The sequence below is a fragment of the Peromyscus leucopus genome, chromosome 1 (genome assembly GCF_004664715.2).
Source record: "Peromyscus leucopus breed LL Stock chromosome 1, UCI_PerLeu_2.1, whole genome shotgun sequence".
NCBI lineage: Eukaryota > Metazoa > Chordata > Mammalia > Rodentia > Cricetidae > Peromyscus > Peromyscus leucopus.
Genome location: NC_051063.1, coordinates 184,655,646 through 184,676,557, shown reverse-complemented (window position 1 = coordinate 184,676,557; position 20,912 = coordinate 184,655,646). Strand labels below are relative to the sequence as shown.

Below are 20,912 nucleotides of genomic sequence, written 5' to 3'. Positions count from 1 at the left end.
CATCTGGTGGCCACCTCTCACCAGCACCCACCCACCTACTCATACATTTTAAAAAGGGGGCTATGGAGTCAGCCGGGCAGGGTGGTGTGGTGCACAGGCGGCAGACATGGGTAGATGGATCTCTGTGGGTTCAAGATCAGCCAGGACTACATAAAGAGGAGGATGGCATTCCTTATGTTTGGAAGATATGCCAAGGAGTCTCTGGAACCAGAGTGATTGGCTGCTGATTGGAAAAGATCGGAAAGAGCAAAGAATGATTAAGACGGAAGTGTGGAGTGTGCTGAAGGGGTCAGTAGGAAAATCCCAAGTGTCACCTATGGAGAAAAGGACAGATGGCCCCAGATGAGCACAGGGTAGACCTGCATTAGAAATCAAAGGGGGTAGGTGCTGGAGAGATGGCTCAGTGGTTAACAACATTTGCTGTTCCAAGTTCCAGGAGATCCAGGGCCGGCTTCTGGCCTCCATGGGCACCACTCATCGGGTATATGTACATACATGAATATCTTATTCATACACAACCTTTTTTAAATCAGAGGCTGCTGCTGTGCCAGGCTGTGGGGCTGCTGAAGGATGGAGAAGTCTCTGGGGCCCTGTTGGGACAAGAGGGCTCTTGTGGTGGGGACAGGGTGTGTTTGGAGGGAAATGGGACCAGTGAAGACAAATCATGACAGAAAGCCGATAGGTGTCAGAGCAGGGTGGTCAGGGATCAGTGGGTCAGCACTGGGTCATGGAATGAAGACTCCTCAGGACCAGGGGCTGGATGGGTGGATATGATAGCCAAGACGGCCCTGCAGGAGGGGAGGAGGCTGAGAAGTGGGCATTTGAAGAAGGGTAACAGGGAGGTGTGATGACTGACAAACAAGCACCCTGGGACCCTGTTGGTGGAAGAGTCTTTGTTGTGATTTTTGTTTATTGGTTTGTTTTTTGGTCAGGGTTTCATTGTATTGTAGTCTTGGTTGGCTTTGAACTCACTACGTAGAACCAAGCTAGCTTCAGATTCACAGATGTCAATGTGCGTGGAGCGCTGGACTAAAGGCATGGGCTACCTTAAATGCTGAGCTCTTGACTTCACGATCAGGGCAGGACTCAAGAACCCTGAGCTTGTTTCTGCCTGCCTGGGGGCCTTGACTGCCTCAACTCTGGGGCAGCAATCCTTGCCCTCAGGACCAAAAGAAGCGGTGTTAGGGGGCGCAGCACCTGCCAAGCATGCATGACGGCCTCAGTCTGGATCCCCAGCATGCACATAAAAAGCCTGGTGCAGAAGCCGAGGCTGTAATCGCAGTGCTGGGGAGTCAGAGACAAGGGGATCCCAGCTCGTCTAGCTCATCAGTGAGTTCCAGGGTTAGTGAGAGAGACTCTGTCTCAAAAACACAAAACCAGAAAGAAAACAAACATTAGCAGCACCATAACTTTATTTGTGGCGTAGAGACAGAGTGGAGGTGGGTGACCCAGGCTGGGGTCAGAGGACGGAGGTCACTGGGGGCTGATGCCTCCAGGGGAGCAGCGCTCAAGTGCACAGTCAGATTTTGCCCGGGAAAGTCCCCTGCTTGATTTGCTCGGTCCAGCGCTGCACCTGGAGCGGCAGAGGGGACCCCAGCGTCTGCTCAGCCTGTGTCTGAGCCCACCACCCCTCTCCAACAGCCCTGCTGCGCCCTCAGGCCGGCCCCGCCCTCTCACCCAGCTGATGGGACACAGGGAATGGAACACGCGGTAATAGTACTCGCAGGGCTGTGTGTTCTTCCCGCGGCGGCTCATGCTCTTCACGCACCGGTGGTAGTCTGCAGAGGGCCTCGGGGTGGGGGTGCAAGCCACGCCCAGTCAAGACCGTGCCACACCACGCCCTTCTAGGCATTGGCCCCACCCTACTTACTTACGGCCGCCCGGCCCTTCCAGGACTCAGTTCCAACCAACAGGGCTCCTCCTTCCCACTACAGCCTGCCCCCCGACAAACTCCCATCTCGACTGAGCTCTACCACCTGGCGAGGTCCGGTTCCTTCTGGCTGTCGGCTTCATCTTGCCCCTCCAGGACTCAGTTCCAGCTGGCTCCAGATCAGGGGCCTCCCTTCACCTCGGGCCCGCTCCATGACTTAGTCCCCTCACTCCTAGTCTTGCCCTTTACTGACAAGGCTCCATCCCCTCCTGGCTCAGTCCATTTCACTCCAAGCCCGCCAACTTTCTGCCTCCAGACAGGCAGCCTCCTCCACTCCAGGCCCCGCCCTCCCACGGCTCAGCCCCACCCACTTCGGGGCAGGCCCCGCCCCTGCGGGCCAGGACCTAGCCTCCCGTTCCAACGGTCTCCGAGGGTCTCCAGGCGGGGGCCTCCCCTCTAATCTGGCCCAAACGGTCTCACCCAGAAAATTCTGGTAGCAGTTACGCGTCTGGTTCTGGTTAGGGAAGCGCGGGTCGAAGGGGGGCGTTTTCCACTCGCCCGGAGGGGGCATCTGGGCTTCAACATCCAACATCCACGGAAAGGTCGGCATCTGCAGGAAGGGGTGCGGGGCTCCGTGGGGCTTAAGGGGCGCCCCTCACTCCGACCTTTCCCAGCTCCTGACCCACTCCAAACCCAGCCCACCTTGCCCTCACCAGACGGATGAGGACGAACGGAGCTGGGCAGCAGAGCTGCGGGGCGTCCACCTGCTGCGTTTAGCTGGAGGAGTGAGGGCGGGTCCCCAAAGCGCAGGGAGACCACGACCCTCAGGGCGGATTGGCTGGCCCCCGGGCAGTCCCAGCCAATAGGAGCCCTCTGTGGTGTGGGGGCGGGGCCAGTGGACGCCCCTTCCCCTCTTCCTCGAGGGACACCCCCTGGCGGGGGACCCGTGCGCTCGAGCGCACGCACATTAACAAGGCACCAAGTCTGGGCTTTGAGTCTCAGACTAAGACTTTTAATCCCTGCAAAGCTGAGCTTCTCCCTGACATCTGCCCCGCCCGACCCTCCCCAATATATAAATGTATATCTAGCTCTGGGCTCTACGGGAGAGGGAGGATTCGCCGCCACACCACACACGGTGTTCTCAGCAGTCCGCATCTTACAGTCCGGGGTGCGCAGCACCCCGTGGGCCTGTGAGGGAAGGAGGAAAGGGAGGATGACTCCTGGTTCCTGAGACCCACTCTTCCAGGTCCAGATCTTCCGGGTCTCAGGGGTACCTGGCCCCACTGGGCTTCTGGACAACTTGTTGGTAGATCGAGTCTCCTGTATTATGTTATCTTAAATCCTTGGGTCGCTGCTTACTGCGGGAGAGAAAGGCAGAGAATGTTTTAGGGGACTGGCAGAGAGACAGGTATCCAAGAGTACAGAAAAAAAATTATATATGTATATGAAATTCACAGCTGTTATTTACACCTTAAAAGGTGGTCAATATATTTATCACTCCTTCCTAGTTCCAATTTGTTTTGATTACCCTTCACCTCCCCTCCCAACACATTAGAAGTCATTCCCATTCCTATCTCTAAGCTCTTTTAAACCACTGTCTTCTTTCTGCTCCATGGATATCTGGACATTTCATAGAAATATAATCGTATTTGGTTGGCTTTGGGGTCTGTTTCTTTCCCTTGGTATATGGTAATTTTTATTTACTGTTTTCTTTTTCTTGAGACAAGGTCTCACTGTGGCCTGGAAATTGGCTGGCTTGGTGCCGGTTATGTAGATCAGGGCGGTCTCAAACTTACAGCGATCCACCTGCTTCTACTTTCCGAGTGCTGGGATTAAAGGGGAGAGGGGTACCATGCCATGGGTGCTTATGTACATCAGAGGACAACTTGGGGAAGTTTGTTCTCACCTTCCACCACATGGGTCCCATGGATGGACGCAGGCTGCCAGGCTTGGAGACAAGCACTTTTACCCACTGAACCACCTCAGGGGCTCTTATTTTCTTAGTTTGAACCAGGGTCACTCTGTAGTCCAGGCTGGCCTTGATGTTGATCCATAGCCAAAGGTGACCCTGGGCTCTTGACCCTATGCCTCTGTCTCCCGAGTGCTAGGACCAAAAGCGTGTACTGCCACACCCAGTTTTATCTGGTGCCAGGATCAACCCCAGGGGCAGGCATGCACTCTACCAAGTGCGTTACATCCCCCACACCCTTTGCCTCGCCTGATATCTCCTCCCATCTCACAGTTCCCCGCACCACTTCCCCTGAATGCTGGGCTCCCACATCCCGTCACCTGTCAGGTATGGTCCCCAGCCACCTCAGAATCTCCTCCCTGAGCCCTCCATTCGCTGTCTGCCCCCCCCCACACACACACACTGCTGCCTGGGGCTTTTGCATTCTGCAGGTCTCCGAAGCGCTAAACATCCCTGTCACAGTCGACATCGGGAATGGTTAATATTGTCAACTTGACGTGATCGAGAACCACCACAAGCTTCTGGGCACATCTGTAAGGAGCTAATGGAGGTGGGAAGACTCACTCTCAATATAGGTGGCACCATTCTGCAGTCTGGGGTGCCAGACTGAATAAAAATGAGAAAATGGAACCGAGGAGATGGTGCAGTGGGTAAATTGCCACATAAATCAATCGTGAAAACATGAGGACATGGCTTTGGGACCCTAGAACCCATGGAAAACCAAGGGATGGTGGCACATTCCTGTAACCCCAGCACACATGGGTGGGCAAAGGTGGGTGTCCAGAGCTCGCTGGCCAGCCATTCTAGACCAAAATGACAAGCTCTAAATGTAGCAAGAGACTGTTCCAAAAAATAAAAGGGAAAGTCTTCACAGAAGAAGACACCCAAAGCTGACTTCTGTCCTCCATTCGTGCATGCCCAAGCCAGCACACTCACATCATCACCCCCACACATACACACACAAAGAAGGACCTTCCCCCACCGTGATGGCATCGTACCCTCACACTGTGCATCAGAAGAAACCAGCTCTTCCTTTTCTCTGGTATTTTGTCACAATGTGGAGAAAAGTAACCAATACATAGCTCCTTATGCCTCATGTGCCTGATTGATGAGGCAGCCCTGTTACTCTACCCTTCAAAGTGTCTGTGGACTCCAAGGCTTCTCAGCACCCTCTTGTCCAAGCTACCATCATCTCCTGGGTGGCCTCCAACGTAAAAACACTCCCCGGTTCCCACCTCCATCACCCTCTACATTCTGGAGCCCAGCGGAGAGCCCGTTCCACATAAATCAGTTCCAACTATTCTGGCCCCAACCCTCCAGCTTGCTCAGAGTCAAAGTCACCATCCTTAAACTTGTCTGCAGTTCCCGGGTGATGGGTTCCCTCTCTCACTCCCCACACCCCCCAACACCCGATGGCTCCCCTGACAGCATCCCAGAGTTAGGACTCTGCGTAGGGCACCCTTGGTAAAGGCACAGTGAGCATGCAAGCTTCTGCCTCAGGGACTTGGTTCCTTCTACCGCGGTTCTCAACATGTGGGTCGTGATATCAGATATTTACATTTGATTCATAACAATAGCAAAATTACAGTTGTGAAATAACTTGATGGTTGGAGGTCTCCATAACGTCAGGGACTGTGTTGAAGGGTCCCACTGTTAGGAAGGTTGAGAACCACGGCTCTGCAGGAACTCCCCTCCCCCTGGATGCCCTAGCTGCCTCCGTCTTCCCCCACAGGTCTTTTTTGTTTTGTTTCGAGACTAGGTCTCATGCAGCCCAGACTGGTCTCCAACTCACTATGGGTAGCCAAGGCCGGTCTTGGACTCCCATACCGTCTGCCTTCGTGTTTTGTTCAGTGTCGGGCAGTTCAGGCTCAAGACTCTGTGCACGCGACATAAGTTCCCTGCCCTCTGAGCGACATCTCCAGCCCCCTCTCATGACTCTACACAAATGACTCCAGCTGTGAGGCTGAGGCACTTAGGCCGCTGCTGTGGTGGGGTCTGTCCCCTGCGAGGCAAATATTTAGCAACACGCCTAATCTCTACCACTAGGTGCCAAGCGGCATAATCTGCTTCTGCCACCCTTATTGTTGGGTGTTGTATCTCCACTGCTTAGAGCAATGCCGCCACACAGTCAACACTTCATATCTGTGTCTAGTGACGTCAGTCGTGGGTTGGCTCACTTAGCAGACACATGGTCTGATTTCAGTCCCGAGAACCTGCTCCCCTCTCCCCACCTCTCTCTCCTCCCTTCCCCCCGCCTCTTGTGTGTGTGTGTGTGTGTGTGTGTTAGAGTTGACAGTGGATGCCACTGCTAATCCCAAATACCTGAGCATGATGGACGCCGGCCTTCTTCACTGGCATCTTATCTTTCATGGCCGTTGTCCCCTTATCCTCCATTTCCCAGGTGATGGGAAGGAGAACTTCTGAAGCTGGCCCCGCGACAGCCAGGGGCTGCTGCTGGGTTTTCGCCTGCTTGACCTGCTTGGGCCCTTGATGTTTCACTCCAGGCTTTTGGGGCACCCCCACTGAGGACTCTGTCTTGGAGACGGGATCTGCGAGGGATGTGGGTGGCTGGGACGTGTCCTTCGAACCTGAGACGGGCACGGCGATGGGAGGCTGAGAATTTACGTGCACCTTTGAGCTAATATAAACAGTCTTGGGCAGCTCCGCCGTGGGTTCCTTGGACATCTTCAGCGAGCCCTTGGGTGGGTTCTTCTCCGTCTGGTGCGGTTTGTTCTCTCTCATCTCAGTATAGGAGCTGGGTTGTTCCCTGACCACTACCTGTGTCCTCTCTGGCAAGGTCATCTGGCTGGTGTTAAAGGGCAAATTGGCCAACACAGACATGGCGGACGCCCTGGAAGTCATAGAGAACCAGGAGGGCAGAGAGATGGTAGTTGGCTTCAGATGCTGCTGTTTGGAGTTGGCCATGATCATCATCTTGGCAAGGGCGAGCCCCTCCACAGAGAAAGGCCTGCTGTCCTCCAGACAGGGGCCCCCAACAGCCACCTCCTTGGTCAAGACCCATTTCTTCTGACTCTCTATCTCCAAGGACTTCAGATCAGGCAAGTTCACAGTTGTCTTCTCCATCTTGTGGACTTTCTCCTCTGACTTGCCCCTGCTCTTCAAGGCCTCCAGAGTGATCTCCTGGGTTTTACTAATCAAGACCTCCTTGGATTGCTTCTTGTTGGTGGTGCTGGGCAGCTGCGGGGACGTGGCCTTCATCTCTACCGCTTTCCTTTTCTGCTCTCCCACCCCAGGTTCCTGTTTCCCTTCAGACTTTCTCTCGAGCATATCTCCTGCCTGTAACATGCTTGGATCCATAGGGGCCTTGGCCTTTGAGTCGGGAGCTTGAGACAGGGCCGTTGGAGCCTGATACTGAGTATTTAGGACTAGAATGTCCTTCTTTGGGGGCACAGCCTTCTGGGAACCCGTAGGTGCTTTTGGGCGCTTCAAAACCGGGGTTAAAGTTTTCTGGGGTTGGGTAACTAGAACCGGGGCCTTCCGGGGGGGCCCAGGGATGGATGGGGTCTTCCGGGGGGGCCCAGGGACGGATGGGGTCTTCCGGGAACCAGAACGTGGAGTCTTATAGAAGGGGCTAGATTTGGCTGAAGACTTCTGGGTTGACCGTGGTACAGCCGGGGCCTTCTGAGCTGGGGCCGGCTCAGCTGGTACCTTATTAGACTTGTCCCAAATGAACGGTGTTTTCCCTGATGTGATAGGGGAGGACATGTATTTCATCGAGCCTATGGGCTTGGGCTTGGCTTTGTCATTGGACTTCGTTAAGGAGGAGCCCGGTGGAAAGATGTAGAAGGCAGGAGAGTAAGGGGACATGCGCAAGGGGGAAGACAGAGAGGTGGACTCGGTGTCTATAAGCTTGTCCAGGTCTTGGGTCCACAGGAAGGTGTCCATGTGACCACGGGAGTCCATGAAGGCTAAATCATGGGCGTTGTGAGAGACACGCTGTGTAGGAGTCTCAATCAGACGGCCCCGGCCTATGGTTCCCTCAGAATCAGATGCGTAGGTCTGTAGATGGATGGGGTAGGGGTGTTCAGGACCAGGGAAGACACAAAGCTTGGGAATCTTGTTTTCCAGCCTTCCTTCTTCCAACCAGGAGTCCACATTCCAACCCTCCTCCCTTGGACCCTGCCCCGGCCCTCCTCCCTTGGGCCCTGGAGTCCAGGCCCCGGCCCTCCTCCTCCCTTGGACCCTGGAGTCTAGCCCCTAGTGAATAGCTGGCCTTTGAAGTGGAGTTGTCCTGGTTCATCGTGCCAGAGATGATGCTGAAGATGGTCCGGATGGTGATGCTGGCCTTCTCTGTGGGGCAGAAAGAAGTCTAAGCCCTCTGGGAAAGGGGTCAAATTCACAAGCGTGTTCATGCAGGGGACAGAGCATGGCTATTGGTCATACCAGAAACATGGATTAGAGTTTTGGATCCAGCAGGGCAGGCACCTGGGTAGGCCCTACAGAAGTAACGTGGTAGAACATTAGTGATATCGAGCCAGGGTCCTAAACACAACCAGCCAAAACAATGCTCATTGCCTACTTCTTTTCTGTGACTTTCATCTGATCCTTAGGAGGTTGTAGTTGTGACCAGAGGAGAGGCAGAGAGTCACCCACAGCCTGAGACCTGAACTTGTGCTTGGCCATCTGTCCATGGGCAGAGAGGAGACACTCAGAGGAGGGGCAGCCTCTGGGCCCCACAGTCATGCACACACACACACACACACACGCACGCACGCACGCACGCGCGCGCGCACACACACACACACACACACACACACGCACAGTGATATATTGTGTACACCAATAAAGCTTGCCAGAGGATCAGAGGACAAAGCCAGCCTTTAGATTAGACATAGAGGCCAGACAGTGATGGCACACACCTTTAATCCTATTACTTGGGAGGCAGAGATCCATCTGGATCTCCGTGAGTTCAAGGCCACACTGGAAACAGAGCCAGGCAGTGGTGGCACACACCTTTAATCCCAGGAAGTGACGGCAGGGCAGAGAAAGGTATATGAGGCGTGAGGAAACAGGAACTAAGGCAGTTCCGCAGAGACCCATTTGGGTGAGGATTCAGAGGATTCATGGAATTGGTGAGGTAACAGGTGGTGGATGTGGCTTGTTCTGCTTCTCTGATCTTTCAGCTTTTACCCCAATATCTGGTACCGAGGTTTTTTTTTATTAAAAGACTATCTAATATTTGAATAACACACACACACACACACACAGAGAGAGAGAGAGAGAGAGAGAGAGAGAGAGAGAGAGAGAGAGAGAGAGAAGCCCTGGCTGCCTCACCTTGTTCTTCCTTTGTTTTTGAGAAGAGAACATTTTGCGAGGAAAGGTGCGCTCAGCAACTTCAGCTGTGGAGAGAGGCAGAGAGAGGAGGGTCTAGGACCTCGGGGGGCACTGACATGGGGCAGACTCTAAGGACAAGGTGAGCTCAGCCAGGGAGTCACCAGAACCTTCCCAAGTGTTTGAGCTCCGCCCAGGCTTTGAGGGAGGGTACCTGACATGCAGAGGAAGACGGCCCAGCCTTTCACAGAGATGGCTCACCTGTAAGCCGGCTTCCAGACTGGTCCTGTGGAGAGAGGGGACAGTTTGCAGAGGTCTTTTACTGGTTCCCCCCCCGCTTTCTTATTTTCATTCTATTTTAGTTTCAGATTTGCTTATTTATTCTTTTTATGTGTATGGATGAGTGCCTACATGTATGTACGGATACCACGTCATGTTAACGTGGGCTCGGCCTCCATTGGCTCACCTTAAGCTGGAGTTATGAGTGGCTGCAAACCGCTCTTTGTGGGTTTTCAGCAGCCAAAAGTCCTCTGCCTCTTAACCACTGAACCACCTTTCCAGGCCCTTAAGATAGTTATCGCATGTCCTTATTTATTTTGGGGAGGTGCACATGCCATGGCACCTCCCTGGAGGTCAAGGGACAGCTCTGAGGCGGTGGCTCTCTCCTTACACCACGTGGGACAGGGGATCCAACTCAGGGGGACAGACTTGGAGGCAAGTGCCCTTACCTGCTGAGCCCTCCTCTCACTGGCTCGGGGAGCATTTGTATGTGGATTCTGGAGGCGGGAATACAATTTACGCTCTCTCGAACTCGCAAGGTAAACCCTTTGTGGACTCAAACTACCTCTCCAGCTCCTCCTTTTGTTTCTACTGTTGTGCTGACCCAGGGTCTCACTTTATAGCCTATGATGGCCTGAAACTCTCTGTATAGCCCAGGCTGGTCTCAAATTCATTGCAATCCCCCCCACCCCCGGCTTTGGCCTCCCAAGTCTTGGGAATTACAGGCATGAGCTACCAAACCTTTTTTTTTTTTTTCTTTTTCTTTTTTAAAGAATTGGAAATTCTTTTACATTACGGGGGGGCGGGGGTGGCGCAGGTCTTTAATCCCAGCACTCCAGAGGCAGAGGCAGGCAGATCTTTGTGAGTTTGAGGCCAGCCTGGTCTACAGAGCGAGATCCAGGACAGCCAGGGATACACAGAGAAACCCTGTCTCCAAAAACCAAAAGGAAGAAGAAGACAAGAGAAAGAAATCACTCCCCAAAATGGAAAGTAGAGGCAAGGGCAGGCCAGAGACACACCAAGTAAAGACACTTGCTGCTGAGCCTAATGACCTGAGTTTGATCCCCAGGATCCACATGGTAGGCAAGAGCCAACACCCAAGTGTGCACTCTGCTCACACGTATGCACAAAAAAGAGTGGGAATAGGCCAGTGAGCTGAGGGTGTAAACCAGGAGAGCCTCAGATGTGCTTTGTTTTGGTCTTGGTTTTTCCAGACAGGGTTTCTCTGTGCAGCCCTGGCTGTCCTGGAACTCACTTGGTAGACCAGGCTGGCCTCGAACTCACAGAGATCCACCTGGCTCTGCCTCCCGAGTGCTGGGCTTAAAGGCGTGCGCACCATCCCTGCCTGGCTATAGCTTCAACTTTATAAAGAGCCTCCTACCTTCATCTCCCAACTGTGGAGATGACAGGTATGTGTCACTGTGCCTGGGTGCTCGGTGTGTGTGTGTGTGTGTGTGTGTGTGTGTGTGTGTGTGTGTGTGTGTGTGGGCAGGTGTGTGCAGTTGTGTGCTTGTGGAGGCCGGAGGACATCCTCATGTGTCATTCTCACTGGCTGGAATCTACCAAGTAGGTCAAGCAAGGCCAGGGATCCATCAGTCTTTGCCTCTCCGGCACTGGGATTACAAGCATGTGCCGCTACACCCAGCCTTTTTATGTGGGTTCTGAGGGCGTTGAACTCAGGTCCTCATACTCCCAAGGCAATCTCTTGATCAACTGAGCTCTTTCTCCTGCCCCGGGGCTTCTGTCTGTTACCTGCCCAGCCAGCAACGTCGTCCCTAGCTTTCCTTCCTGGCTCTCATGAGGTCAGACCCTCCCTTCAGACCCAACATTCTAGGAACCCAGCTCTTTTTTCTGGGCCCCCTAGGCTTTGGGCTGTGGGTCCTCCGTTCTCTGTGGAATCAGGACAGTAGTCTCCAAGCCCGCCTTACTGAATCCCCACCTGAAGGCGCCAGGTGGAGGCTGGCGCTCCGTCTCGGGTCGCGTCCAGGGGGGACATGCTCATGGTCCTGGGTGCCCAAGATATGGTAGGCTCATGAAGCAGGTTGATGAGGCGAAGCCAGCGGTCAAACAAGAAGCCCAGCTCATGGTCAGGGGCATCCAGTTCCAGGTAGTAGTAGCGGCCGGTGATCAGCCGCAGCTTCAGGCGCCAGGTGGGCAGATCGTGGACATAGAGGTGGGCAAGGTCTAGAGGGATCATCCTGCGGGAGGTGGGAGACCTCCCGGGTAGCTAATGCCGCAGGGAAGATGGAGCGGAGCGAGCTGGGGTCAGAGCTCGAGAAACGAGGAGGAACGTACCTGGTCAGGTTGAGATTGGAGCAATCCCTGTCCTCCGGGGGTCGAGCAGCAACAGAATGTCGGGCAGCACTAGCCCGGGCAAGGACGCCGCTACACCCATAGTCAGCTTGTTGGTTTTGTGGTGCACTAAGGCGGGAGCCCCGTGATTGGTCACCTGGGGCAGCCAGGGAGCAGGGCTGGGATCAGTCCTTTCTCCGACATGCCTCCAGCATCCCCTCCCCTGAGAGCCTTCTTTCTTTCTTTCCAAACCCACTTCCTACCTACAGAAGTTCAAATTCCAAATCCCAGCTCAACCCACTCAGTCCTGGGGGGCAGGGGGGTCCCTCTCTTCCTCTCTTCCTGTGTCTCCGCCCTCCTCCCCCAGTTCCCCGGGGCACAGAGAGCTGGGGACCTGGACAAAGTTACTCTCGAACATGGGCAGCGGGCGGAGGGGCAGGTACTCGCCCTTCTGGAGGGTCTTCTGCAGCTCCCCAAGGATGGGGACCCACTTCTGGGGTTCCGGCGGAGCCTGAGTACGCCGGATTTTAAACAGTCGTTTCATCGTGGTTGTCAGAGCAGCGGGTGGGGCTGTACAGATTTAGGGGTCCGGGACCCAGGTGGAGCCCTGACCCCCACCCCAGCCCACCAGCCTCGGACCCTTGGGCTTCAAAGATGTCAGGAGCTCAGCAGTGACAGAAAGTGGAGTGTCCCCAGGGCTGAGAGACTCTGGTATGGCCATGGCCCTTCAGAGAGGTAGTCAGCTCTAGGCCGTGGGAGGAGCCTTTGGTAGGGGCTTTGTGACCTCACTGGACACCCAGGGCCTGCTTCCTGGGAACTCTCCAGAGGCCTCATCCCTCTGGAACATGGCCTGGAGTCTTGAGAGCTGGGATCGGTGACTCAGAGCTCCATCAGAACACCCCCTCTCCTGGACCCAAAATTGTGGTGACACGGACCCCACCCCCATAGGGGTCTGTGTTAGTATATACGGGGCGCATTAACCCAAAGACTTGAGTCACAAGCCAAGCTCTGCTAGTGGCCCTGCTCCTGATGCTCAACAAGGCCATGCTAAGCCTCAGTTTCTCAATGGGGTGTGTGTGTGTGTGTGTGTGTGTGTGTGTGTGTGTGTGTGTGTGACCTTCACTGAACACTGGATTGTAAAGGGCCATCATAGCTGAGTATGGGGACTACAAACTGTATTCCCAGCACTAGGGATATAGAGGCAGGAAGACTAAGTTTGGGGCCACAAAACCCCGACCAAAATAAATAAATAAATAAATAAATAAATAGATAGATAGATAGATAAATAAATAAATAAATACATGATGGATAATGAAAGTAGAACCAGGGCTTGGGGATGTAGTTAAGTGGTAAAGAGATTGCCTGGCATGCACAAGGCCCTGAGTTCAATCCCAGCACCATAATGACGTAAGGCCAACTCCCTGTGTGACCATAACAGCAATAAGCTGGGCATGGTGACATACATCTTCCGTCCCAGAACTCAGGAGGCAGAGGCAGGCAGATCTCTGTGAGGTCCAGGCCAGCCAGAGCCTCATGGTAAAATTCAAAAACAAACAAAAGACCTCTACAGAAATCAACTCCTCTCATTTGAGCCTCAGTTTACCTCTTTTATAAAATAAGTCATGTTTTGAGGATCTGGGACAATTTTTATTTATTTATTTATTTGTTTTGGTTTTTCGAGACAGGGTTTCTCTGTGTAGCTTTGCGCCTTTCCTGGAACTCACTTGGTAGCCCAGGATGGCCTCGAACTCACAGAAATTCACCTGGCTCTGCCTCCTGAGTGCTGGGATTAAAGGCTTGTGCCACCACTGCCTGGCTGAGACAACTGTTAAAGCTAAAAAAACAAAAACAAAATTCAGGCTCAGCATAGCCCAGAACCTGGGCTCCAGTCACCATGTTTCTTGCTTCCTTCTGAGGCCTTTTTTTCTTGTGGCGTGTGTACGGTGGGGTGAGACAGAGACTGATATTCTGTCATTCTAAAAATAGTGTTTATTGTTGTCTTTAAATGTGTCATGCAAAATACAGTCATGGTAAAAACTCTGGAGAATACAAGCACACACACACACACACAAAGTCACCCCACAGCCCCAACTCATGTTTTCAACCCTGAGACAGTCATTGTCCACATTTTGGTGTTTCCATTTTGAAAAAAAAAAAAATCCATACTTAGGTATAGAAAGAGTGGTTCTACCGTCTGCTGCTCTCACGGTGCAGGGCCGGTCAGCGTCATCAGCAGCCTTTGCTTGGATTGTTTAGACCGGCTGGTTAGGATTCCATCACACGATGTCTCCCTTTTTATTCACCCAGCTCCCACCGGCGAACCCAGCATGAATGTCGCCGAAAGGAACAACCTTGAGGGCTTTGCAGCTCTGAACCACGCAGGGGCTTTTAGTTCTAAGGCGATGTTCTGGAACCTTCTGTTAAGTATCTGTTGAGGAGCTCTAAGTGCTAGGCACCAGGTCAGACTCCGACCATTTAGGCATCCCTCTGCTATTCACCTCTAAGTGGATATGTATTTAAATCACCCCCTTTTCTGTCTCACAAAAAACGTCTCACATTTCGGTATAAAACCCCTTAACATAAAAAGTAATTGTTTAATAAATAATGGAGGAAGCGAGGAAGACACTGTGGATAGATTTCATAGAGACCCCAGAATCCAGGATTTCAGTTCCCTGTTCTTCGAGGTCTCAGATCCACCTGTCCCCACCCACCCCCAATTCCTTAAATAAATAAGTATAAATAAGCCACACAGGTGACCCCACCCCCACCCAGGTCTCCTGGAGGAAGTGTATCTAGCTGGGTGTCGGTTGTGTGGGGTGTGGCATGCCCCTGATCATCATGTGCCCCGCCCCCCCAGTACCAAAATAAATAAATAAATAAGATGTGGCTTTGAACGATGATGTCGGTGGTGGCTTTCAGTCCTCGTCACAGCCGAGTCTTTAACAGCAGCAGACCCCGCACAGCCCAGTCCAAGGTCAGGTGCAGCCCGCCTAAGATGGCGTGAGCAGCCCGGACGCTTCCCCAGGCGGAGGCAGGAGGGCCCAAGGGGACTGTGGGTTGGTCTGGGGTTGCCTGGGGCAAAGCCAGGCGAGATGTCTGTTAAAGAGGAAAACAAAATTAGCAAAAGGCAAGGGGGTTCCGTCTAGGATCTCCTCAGGGTCTTGGGTTTCCGAAAACTGAAGCTGGGTTGGACGCGGTGGTTCAGATCTGTAATCCCAGCTCTCCAGAGGTGGAGGTAGAAGGATCAGGAGTTCAAGGCTTCATAGGAAAGGCAATTTGGGCTACAAGAAACCTTGCTCATAGCTAGATGGTGGTGGTGCATGCTTTTACTCCTAACACTTGGGAGGCAGAGCCAGGCAGATCTCTGTGACTTGGAGGCCAGCCTGGTCTACAGAGTGAGTTCCAGGACAGACTCCAAAGCTACACAGAGAAACCCTGTCTCAAAAAACCAAAAAGAAAAAGAAAGAAAGAAGGAAAGAAAGGAAGAAAGAAAGAGAGAAAGAAAAGCAGAACATTATCAATCGAGGACGAAGACCACTGTTGACCACTGCGCGCGCGTGCGCGCGCACGCGCACGCACACACACACACACACACACACACCAAGGTTACTGTCCTAAAGGCCAAGTTAGGGGCTAGAGGATGACGTTTGTGATCTTGGTGCTTGCCGGATCTTCTCAAGGGTGGTCAGGGGTAGACTTTTAGAGTCAGAGCTTGGAGTCTAGAGACCATGTCTAGAGCCTGGGGCTAGGAGTAAGAATTTGAGATTTGAATTTGAGATTTGAAGGTCTTTGCAGTCAGGGACCAGAGTTTGAAGTCTTTTGGAGTATTGGGCCTGAGGTTATAAAATTTGGAGTCTTGATAGTTTTCAACCTCATGAGATTGGAAATGAGACATGGGACTGGGGTATTTACTTAGTGTGAGACAAGATCTCACAGAGCCCAGACTGGCCCCAACCTCACTATGCAGCTGAGGATGACCTTGAACTCGTCACCCTTCTGTTACCGCCTCCCAAATACTGGGACTACAGTCAGGATGTAGTCATTGCTAGCCTGGAATCCACTAAGTAGACCAGGCTGGCCTGAAACTTGTAGCAGTCGTCCACCTCTGCCTCTTGAGTGCTCAAACTATAGGCCACCAAGCTCAGCTAGGGTCTGTACTTGAGGTCTGGCTTTATAGAGTGAGTTTCAAGGCCAGATGAGTCAGGATCTTGAATCTTAGGGGCCGGGGCTGGGTCCTTGAGATATGAGGATCTCAGGGCTGGGATCCGGGCGTTTAGGCATCTTAGGGCCTAGGCCTCTAATTCTCATGGGGAGATTTGGATCCGGAGGACTCAGGGTAGATTTCTTGGGTCTCAAGTCTTGGGATTCAGGGTCTAGACTTTCCGACAGGTTGTCAGTATTGGTGGGTGAGTGTGTGTGTGTGTGTGTGTGTGTGTGTCATAGTATTATGGGCTGGGGTTTAGAGGACACAAGATCATGAACCAATGGCTTGGAGCCTTGGAGGTCAGTTAAGAGTTGCTCTGAAGAAGAATTCTGGGGTCTTGAGGTCATGAGACCTCAAGGTCTCATGGTTATAGATCGTGGATGTCTCATTTGCAGGGATCAGACCTGGGGTGGGGTGGGGGCACTGGGTGTTCAAAGCCTGTCTGGGATCCTGAGAATCAAAATCTCAGACCACTGTTTCTTTGGGGTCAAACGTTTCAGAACGGAGGTAAAGGGCCTTGGAGTCAAAGCATACATACCAAGAGCTGTAGACGACGGAGCAGCCGCTCCAGCCTGGCTTGCAGGGCACCCAGCTCTGGCTCCAGAGTCTTTAGGGAAGGGCCACCTGCCCGGCGCAGCCACTGTACATGCCGGAGGTAGGACATCAGATCTACTCGAAGCCTTGTCAGCACCCCTGGAAGCTGAGGGCCAGGGGTGGAAATCAGGGCACAGCTCGCACACGTGCCCCTCGGCCACCAATCTTTCAGTCCTCCCCACCAGCCAGCTCTCACCTGCAAAGATCCCAACGTCCCAGCGCTCATGGCCAAGGTAGGTAGGGAGTCCAGATTGTGGTCTCCGTCTGCTGGGAATTTGTCTCTCTGGTGAAAAAAAAGAAGCTGTTGAGGGGGACCCCAAGCCCTCCTGGTCTTCGGGTGCCCAAGAGAAGAAAGTGACTGTCATCCTATACAGCCCCGGCCCTGGCCCTTCAGTCACCTACCATCTGCGCCGCCAGTTGCCGAGTGTCGGCCAGGAGGGATCGGGTCAGGAGGACAGCGCTGTCCAGATCTGCACGAGGATCTGGAGAGACTCGTGGGGAGCCAGATGGTGGCCCAGGGGCAACGGCTCTATCTGGCCAGAGGCTCAGCACCACCAGGACCAGGTGACAAACACCTGAGAAAAACAGAAGGTGGGAGAAATCAGGCCAAACTCTGGGTCTGAGGGAGTGGGGACTGGGCTCTAGATTCCTGTCTCTGAGGAAGACGAGCCAGAGTACAGGACCTGCCTGGGTCTGAGTGAAGTAGGCTGGGCTCCAGAATTTGGGTTTTGAAAGAGTAAGACCGAGGTCTGGACTTTACAGTCTGTAGAAGGAGGGCTGGAGCCTGGACTCCAGGTTCTGAGGGAGGAGAGCTGAGGTTTGGACTCCCGGGTCTGAGGGAGTGGGGCTGGAGCCTGAACGCCTGGATCTGAGGGAGGAGGACCTGGAGGTCTTGAGTCTCAGGGTGGGGCGCCCCGGGGCAGGTCGCAAAGCCCGAGCCCGGGCGGGCTTCCCTCTCCCTCCCTGGCTCTGGCTGCCCCGCCCGTCGGAGCAGACGCGGCCCGGGGCGGGTAGACGGGCCGGGCGTCTCCCGTCCGCCCCCGGACGCCGGAATCTGGGCCCCGGGGCGGGGCATGAGGGGGGAGGCACAGGCCAGAACCTGCCCCCTCCCCTGCCCAGGGAGCCTGAGCCGGCCTGGGAACAGGGGGGTGCGGGGGGGGGAAGGAGCCAGAGACTGGAGCTGACACCCGAACACACCGATTCCTCTCCAGGGAGGCGCCCCGGACCCCTTCCCGGATGCCCACGAAGGTGGCTGCGGAAAGCTGGACCGCTGGGTCGGGAAGGACCTGGGCGCACCTGGCCTGCGAGGCGCTCCGGGACGCACGCAGCGGGAGACCCGGCTGGCGGCGCGTGGGGCTCAGGGGCTTGGGACAGCTCCTTTGCCGGCTGCCCATCCCCCAGCTGCTCCGCCCACCTCCGAGACAAGCAGCCAATCAGAGCCCCCCGGGCCTCCAGGCTCCTGTATCACACCCCCAGCCCGCCCCCTGGTCCCCTCTGGCCGTAGCCAGTCCTTCGCGGCCCCTCCTCGGCCCGTCTGTTGGTGCATCCGTCCGTCCCCGAGCCGGTGCGCATCTGTCTGGCTCTTTAAGCTCTCTGTCCACACCCCTCTTTCGTCTGCCTCGCCTGCCTGGTCCCCGTCCTCTGGGGCTTGCTGTCATCATCTGGGACTCTCTGCCTCAGTTTCCCTCCCTGAGCCTCGCTGTTGGGAGTTGGTGGTGGTCTCAGTCCCTCGCTTCCCGCTGACTCCCTGGGATACCCGGACCCTTCAGGGTCATATCCCCCAGCATCTGCCGCTCTGTCAGTGTCTGGCTGTCCCTTGCTTCTTTGACTCGCGATTTATCTATGTCTCTCTGTCCATCTCTCCTCTCAAACCCCTACTTTTCTGACTCTTCTTTCTCTCTCCTCCGGACTCCCGTGACTCCCTCCTCTGCCCTCTCTCCCTACTGTGCTTCCCACCCTCCCCACCCCACCCCCCAATCCTTTCCTCCTTCCCCTCCACCCTGTCCCCTCACCCCATGAACTGGAACCAACTTACAGTTCATGTCCCCACAGGCCAGGGGTTCCCCAGGGCAGGGGGCAGGGAGCCGGGGGGCCTTTAACCCTTCCCTGTCCGCTGCCGGGGGATCCCAGGGGGTCAGCTGGGCCTCGGCCTGGGGAGGGGAAGGTATGTGAGTGTGAGCCGCAAGGGCCAGGCAGTGAGGGAGTGTGTACGCCTGGGGGGTTATATAGGGGGCCGGGGCGGGCGGGCGGGCGGGGGGCAGGCAGCCGGGGAGGGCGGCCTGACACATCCTGAGTCACCCTCCCCTCTGCCTTTTCCATTCAGACGAGCCGGCTGCCTAGCAGGGCTCACACCGCCTTGCTCGGAGGAGGGCACGGAAGGAAAAGTTGGAAAAGTTGAAAAGTGGAGGGGGGGGGTGGTCTGAGAGGGGCTGGTGAGGTCATTGGCGTCCCCTCCCTCCACCTCCATGGGCTGGGACACACACACAAGGCTCAAGAGCTCCGTGGAGCCTGGGCTGTGGGTGGGGGTCTGGATGGACCAGCACTACCCCGCTTCTGGAGAGATGGGGAGGCAGGCGGAGAGGCCAGTGAGGGGCCTGGGGAGACGGAGGTGAGAGGGGGGATCTAAATGAGCAAGAAGGATGAGAACATTGGGACAGAGGGGGAGACTCCAAAACAGAGGACCACAGATGCCCCGAGATGGGGGCAGGATAGACAGATGCCCAGTCTCTGACATGCAGGGAAACTGAGGAGCTGAGGGTGTGGCTCAGTTGGCGGAGTGATGCCTAGCATGCACAAAGGCCCTGGGTTTTATCCCCAGCACTGGGTGTGATAGTGTACACCTGCAAGTGTCTGCACTTGGGAGGTGGAGGCAGGGGGTTCTGGAGTTCAAGGTCATCCTTAGCTACCCAGTGAGACTGAAGCCAGCCTGGGCTACCTGAGACCCTGAGGAGAAGAGGGACATGGACCTGGGAGAAGAAGCAGGCTGCAGAAGAATATACCAAGCCTATGAGGATGGCAAAGCAGCGTGACCAGAGATGGGGTCCCCTGAGAGACAGAAGTTAGATGAGATGCGGAGGAGGCAGGATGGGGAGGACCAAAAGAGAGGCATGGAGGCTCTCCGCAGAGGCCTCTGGCTGTGTTGCCACACCACCTCCACCCCCCCCCCCCGCTGCCTCAGTTCCCCTATCTGTAAATGGGGCTAGTAAGACCGTCTCCTAGGGCTGAGGGGATGGCCCGGTGGGCAAACGCGCTTGCTGCACGAACATGCGGACTGAGTCGAATCCCCAGCACCTCTGACCCCAGCTGATGCGTGCATCTGCAGCACTGTGGCTGGATCGGTGGAGACGGCAGGGTCGCTCGGGCTTGCTGACTTCCAGCCTCGCTCCCCGTTCAGTGTGAGACCCTTTCTCAAGGGCACAAGGAAGGTCCAGAGGGGTAGAGCAGGACACCCAGTGTCCTCCTCTGGCCTCTGTACACGTGCACATAGGTGTGACTACCCCCCGACACACATAAACACACACACACACACACCCCACATACACATACATACCCTCCCATCCCTAAACGCCACAGTGAGGGTAACTCACAAACTACCCCCATTTACCAGTTTTCCAGACACCGGTAGCCACTGGGAAAGGTGGCAAAAGGGAGTGGGTGAGTACTAGAAACCAAGACAAAGCCCCATCCAGAGAAGCGGGTAGACGTAATATCTGTCTATCCAGGTAAGGGCAGAACACACCAGACCGAAGCAGAGCCCACACACAGTCCGTGTTCAATGGACCACCTTTGGCTCAGAATTCACAGTCCCTCTGTGAGGGAGGGATGGGGACAAAGACGTGAACTCACACATCTCCAGAAGCCTCCTCCTCAGGAGGAGAATGAGATAGCTCAGAGCACAGGACAGTGACATGGACTTTAAAAAATAAATAATAAATAAAACCTCTCTGCAGACCACCCATGCCCACCCTCTGCGACTAATGCATTGGCTGGAGATGGGGGGTGGGGGTGCTGACTCTGGGACTGACTGGCAGCCAAAGGCTTCCCCTCCCCACCTTCCACCACAAGGGGGGGGAGAACTGCTCAGATCCCCCAGGAGGTGAGGTCACAGCCCCCCCATGGTGGGACATGACCTCATCGCCTCAGGTAAGAGCTCTTTCTCTCTCTTTCATGGTCTGTCACACCACCCCTTTGAGGGGCCCCCCAGGGGCCCTCCTCAGCCCCGGCTCCTGCAGGGACCCAGGCTTCTGACCACGGGCTCTCCGCCCCTCAGGGGGCCTGTTTCCGGCTGAGTCAGCGTGGGGGGCCCAAGGCTGCGTCAGTGAGGGGAGAGCTGACGTAGCGCCCCCCCCAGACCATGGGGGCTAGCCAAGGTGACTCAGGCCACCAGCCTTGGGGAATGGACTGGCCTGAGG

At 54.9% G+C, this 20,912-nt stretch overlaps 3 protein-coding genes across 5 annotated transcripts; all 3 read right to left on the bottom strand.

Annotated features, from left to right (window-relative positions):
- Nucleotides 1–1,390: 1,390 nt before the first annotated feature.
- Nucleotides 1,391–2,727, bottom strand: LOC114687713 (cytochrome c oxidase subunit 6B2). Of its 3 annotated transcripts, none has more exons than XM_028862328.2 (4): nucleotides 2,573–2,727; nucleotides 2,351–2,480; nucleotides 1,678–1,778; nucleotides 1,395–1,573 (listed from the first exon to the last, which is right to left on the bottom strand). In XM_028862328.2, the coding sequence occupies exons 2-4, from the start codon at nucleotides 2,478–2,480 to the stop codon at nucleotides 1,520–1,522; spliced, it is 285 nt and encodes a 94-aa protein (XP_028718161.1). In that variant the 5' UTR covers nucleotides 2,573–2,727; the 3' UTR covers nucleotides 1,395–1,519. The 3 variants fall into 3 exon arrangements, with proteins under 3 accessions (XP_037058029.1, XP_028718161.1, XP_028718162.1); XM_028862329.1 differs by having other exon boundaries at nucleotides 2,584–2,689; XM_037202134.1 differs by lacking the exon at nucleotides 2,573–2,727 and having other exon boundaries at nucleotides 1,391–1,573; nucleotides 1,678–1,789; nucleotides 2,351–2,463.
- Nucleotides 2,728–3,029: 302 nt separating this feature from the next.
- Fam71e2 (family with sequence similarity 71 member E2) lies at nucleotides 3,030–12,460 on the bottom strand. The gene is given in 11 exon segments (XM_037202133.1): nucleotides 3,030–3,228; nucleotides 6,162–7,859; nucleotides 8,074–8,150; nucleotides 8,244–8,296; nucleotides 8,380–8,483; nucleotides 9,135–9,199; nucleotides 9,393–9,417; nucleotides 11,350–11,608; nucleotides 11,706–11,754; nucleotides 11,757–11,859; nucleotides 12,097–12,460. Coding segments are annotated over 11 exon segments (2,586 nt in total). The 5' UTR covers nucleotides 12,247–12,460; the 3' UTR covers nucleotides 3,030–3,225.
- A 1,213-nt stretch (nucleotides 12,461–13,673) lies between these two features.
- On the bottom strand, nucleotides 13,674–19,766 carry Il11 (interleukin 11). The gene is made up of 8 exons (XM_037199381.1): nucleotides 19,752–19,766; nucleotides 18,536–18,650; nucleotides 17,698–17,914; nucleotides 17,483–17,634; nucleotides 16,903–17,075; nucleotides 16,697–16,783; nucleotides 16,445–16,606; nucleotides 13,674–14,798 (listed from the first exon to the last, which is right to left on the bottom strand). The coding sequence occupies exons 1-8, from the start codon at nucleotides 19,764–19,766 to the stop codon at nucleotides 14,628–14,630; spliced, it is 1,092 nt and encodes a 363-aa protein (XP_037055276.1). The 3' UTR covers nucleotides 13,674–14,627.
- Between the last annotated feature and the right edge of the window lie 1,146 nt (nucleotides 19,767–20,912).

What these genes read in the sequence shown, in the direction of transcription:
- LOC114687713 (XM_037202134.1), bottom strand. Translation starts at nt 2,455, where the DNA reads ATGTTGAAGCCCAGATGCCCCCTCCGGGCGAGTGGAAAACGCCCCCCT. An exon ending in CTGCTACCAGAATTTTCTGG is followed by an intron (nt 1,790 to 2,350) that starts GTGAGACCGTTT and finishes CCCCACCCCGAG; the next exon opens with GCCCTCTGCAGACTACCACC. An exon ending in CCCTGTGTCCCATCAGCTGG is followed by an intron (nt 1,574 to 1,677) that starts GTGAGAGGGCGG and finishes CTGCCGCTCCAG; the next exon opens with GTGCAGCGCTGGACCGAGCA.
- Il11 (XM_037199381.1), bottom strand. An exon ending in GCCTCCCTGGAGAGGAATCG is followed by an intron (nt 17,635 to 17,697) that starts GTGTGTTCGGGT and finishes CCCTGTTCCCAG; the next exon opens with GCCGGCTCAGGCTCCCTGGG. An exon ending in GGCAACTGGCGGCGCAGATG is followed by an intron (nt 16,784 to 16,902) that starts GTAGGTGACTGA and finishes TTTTTTCACCAG; the next exon opens with AGAGACAAATTCCCAGCAGA.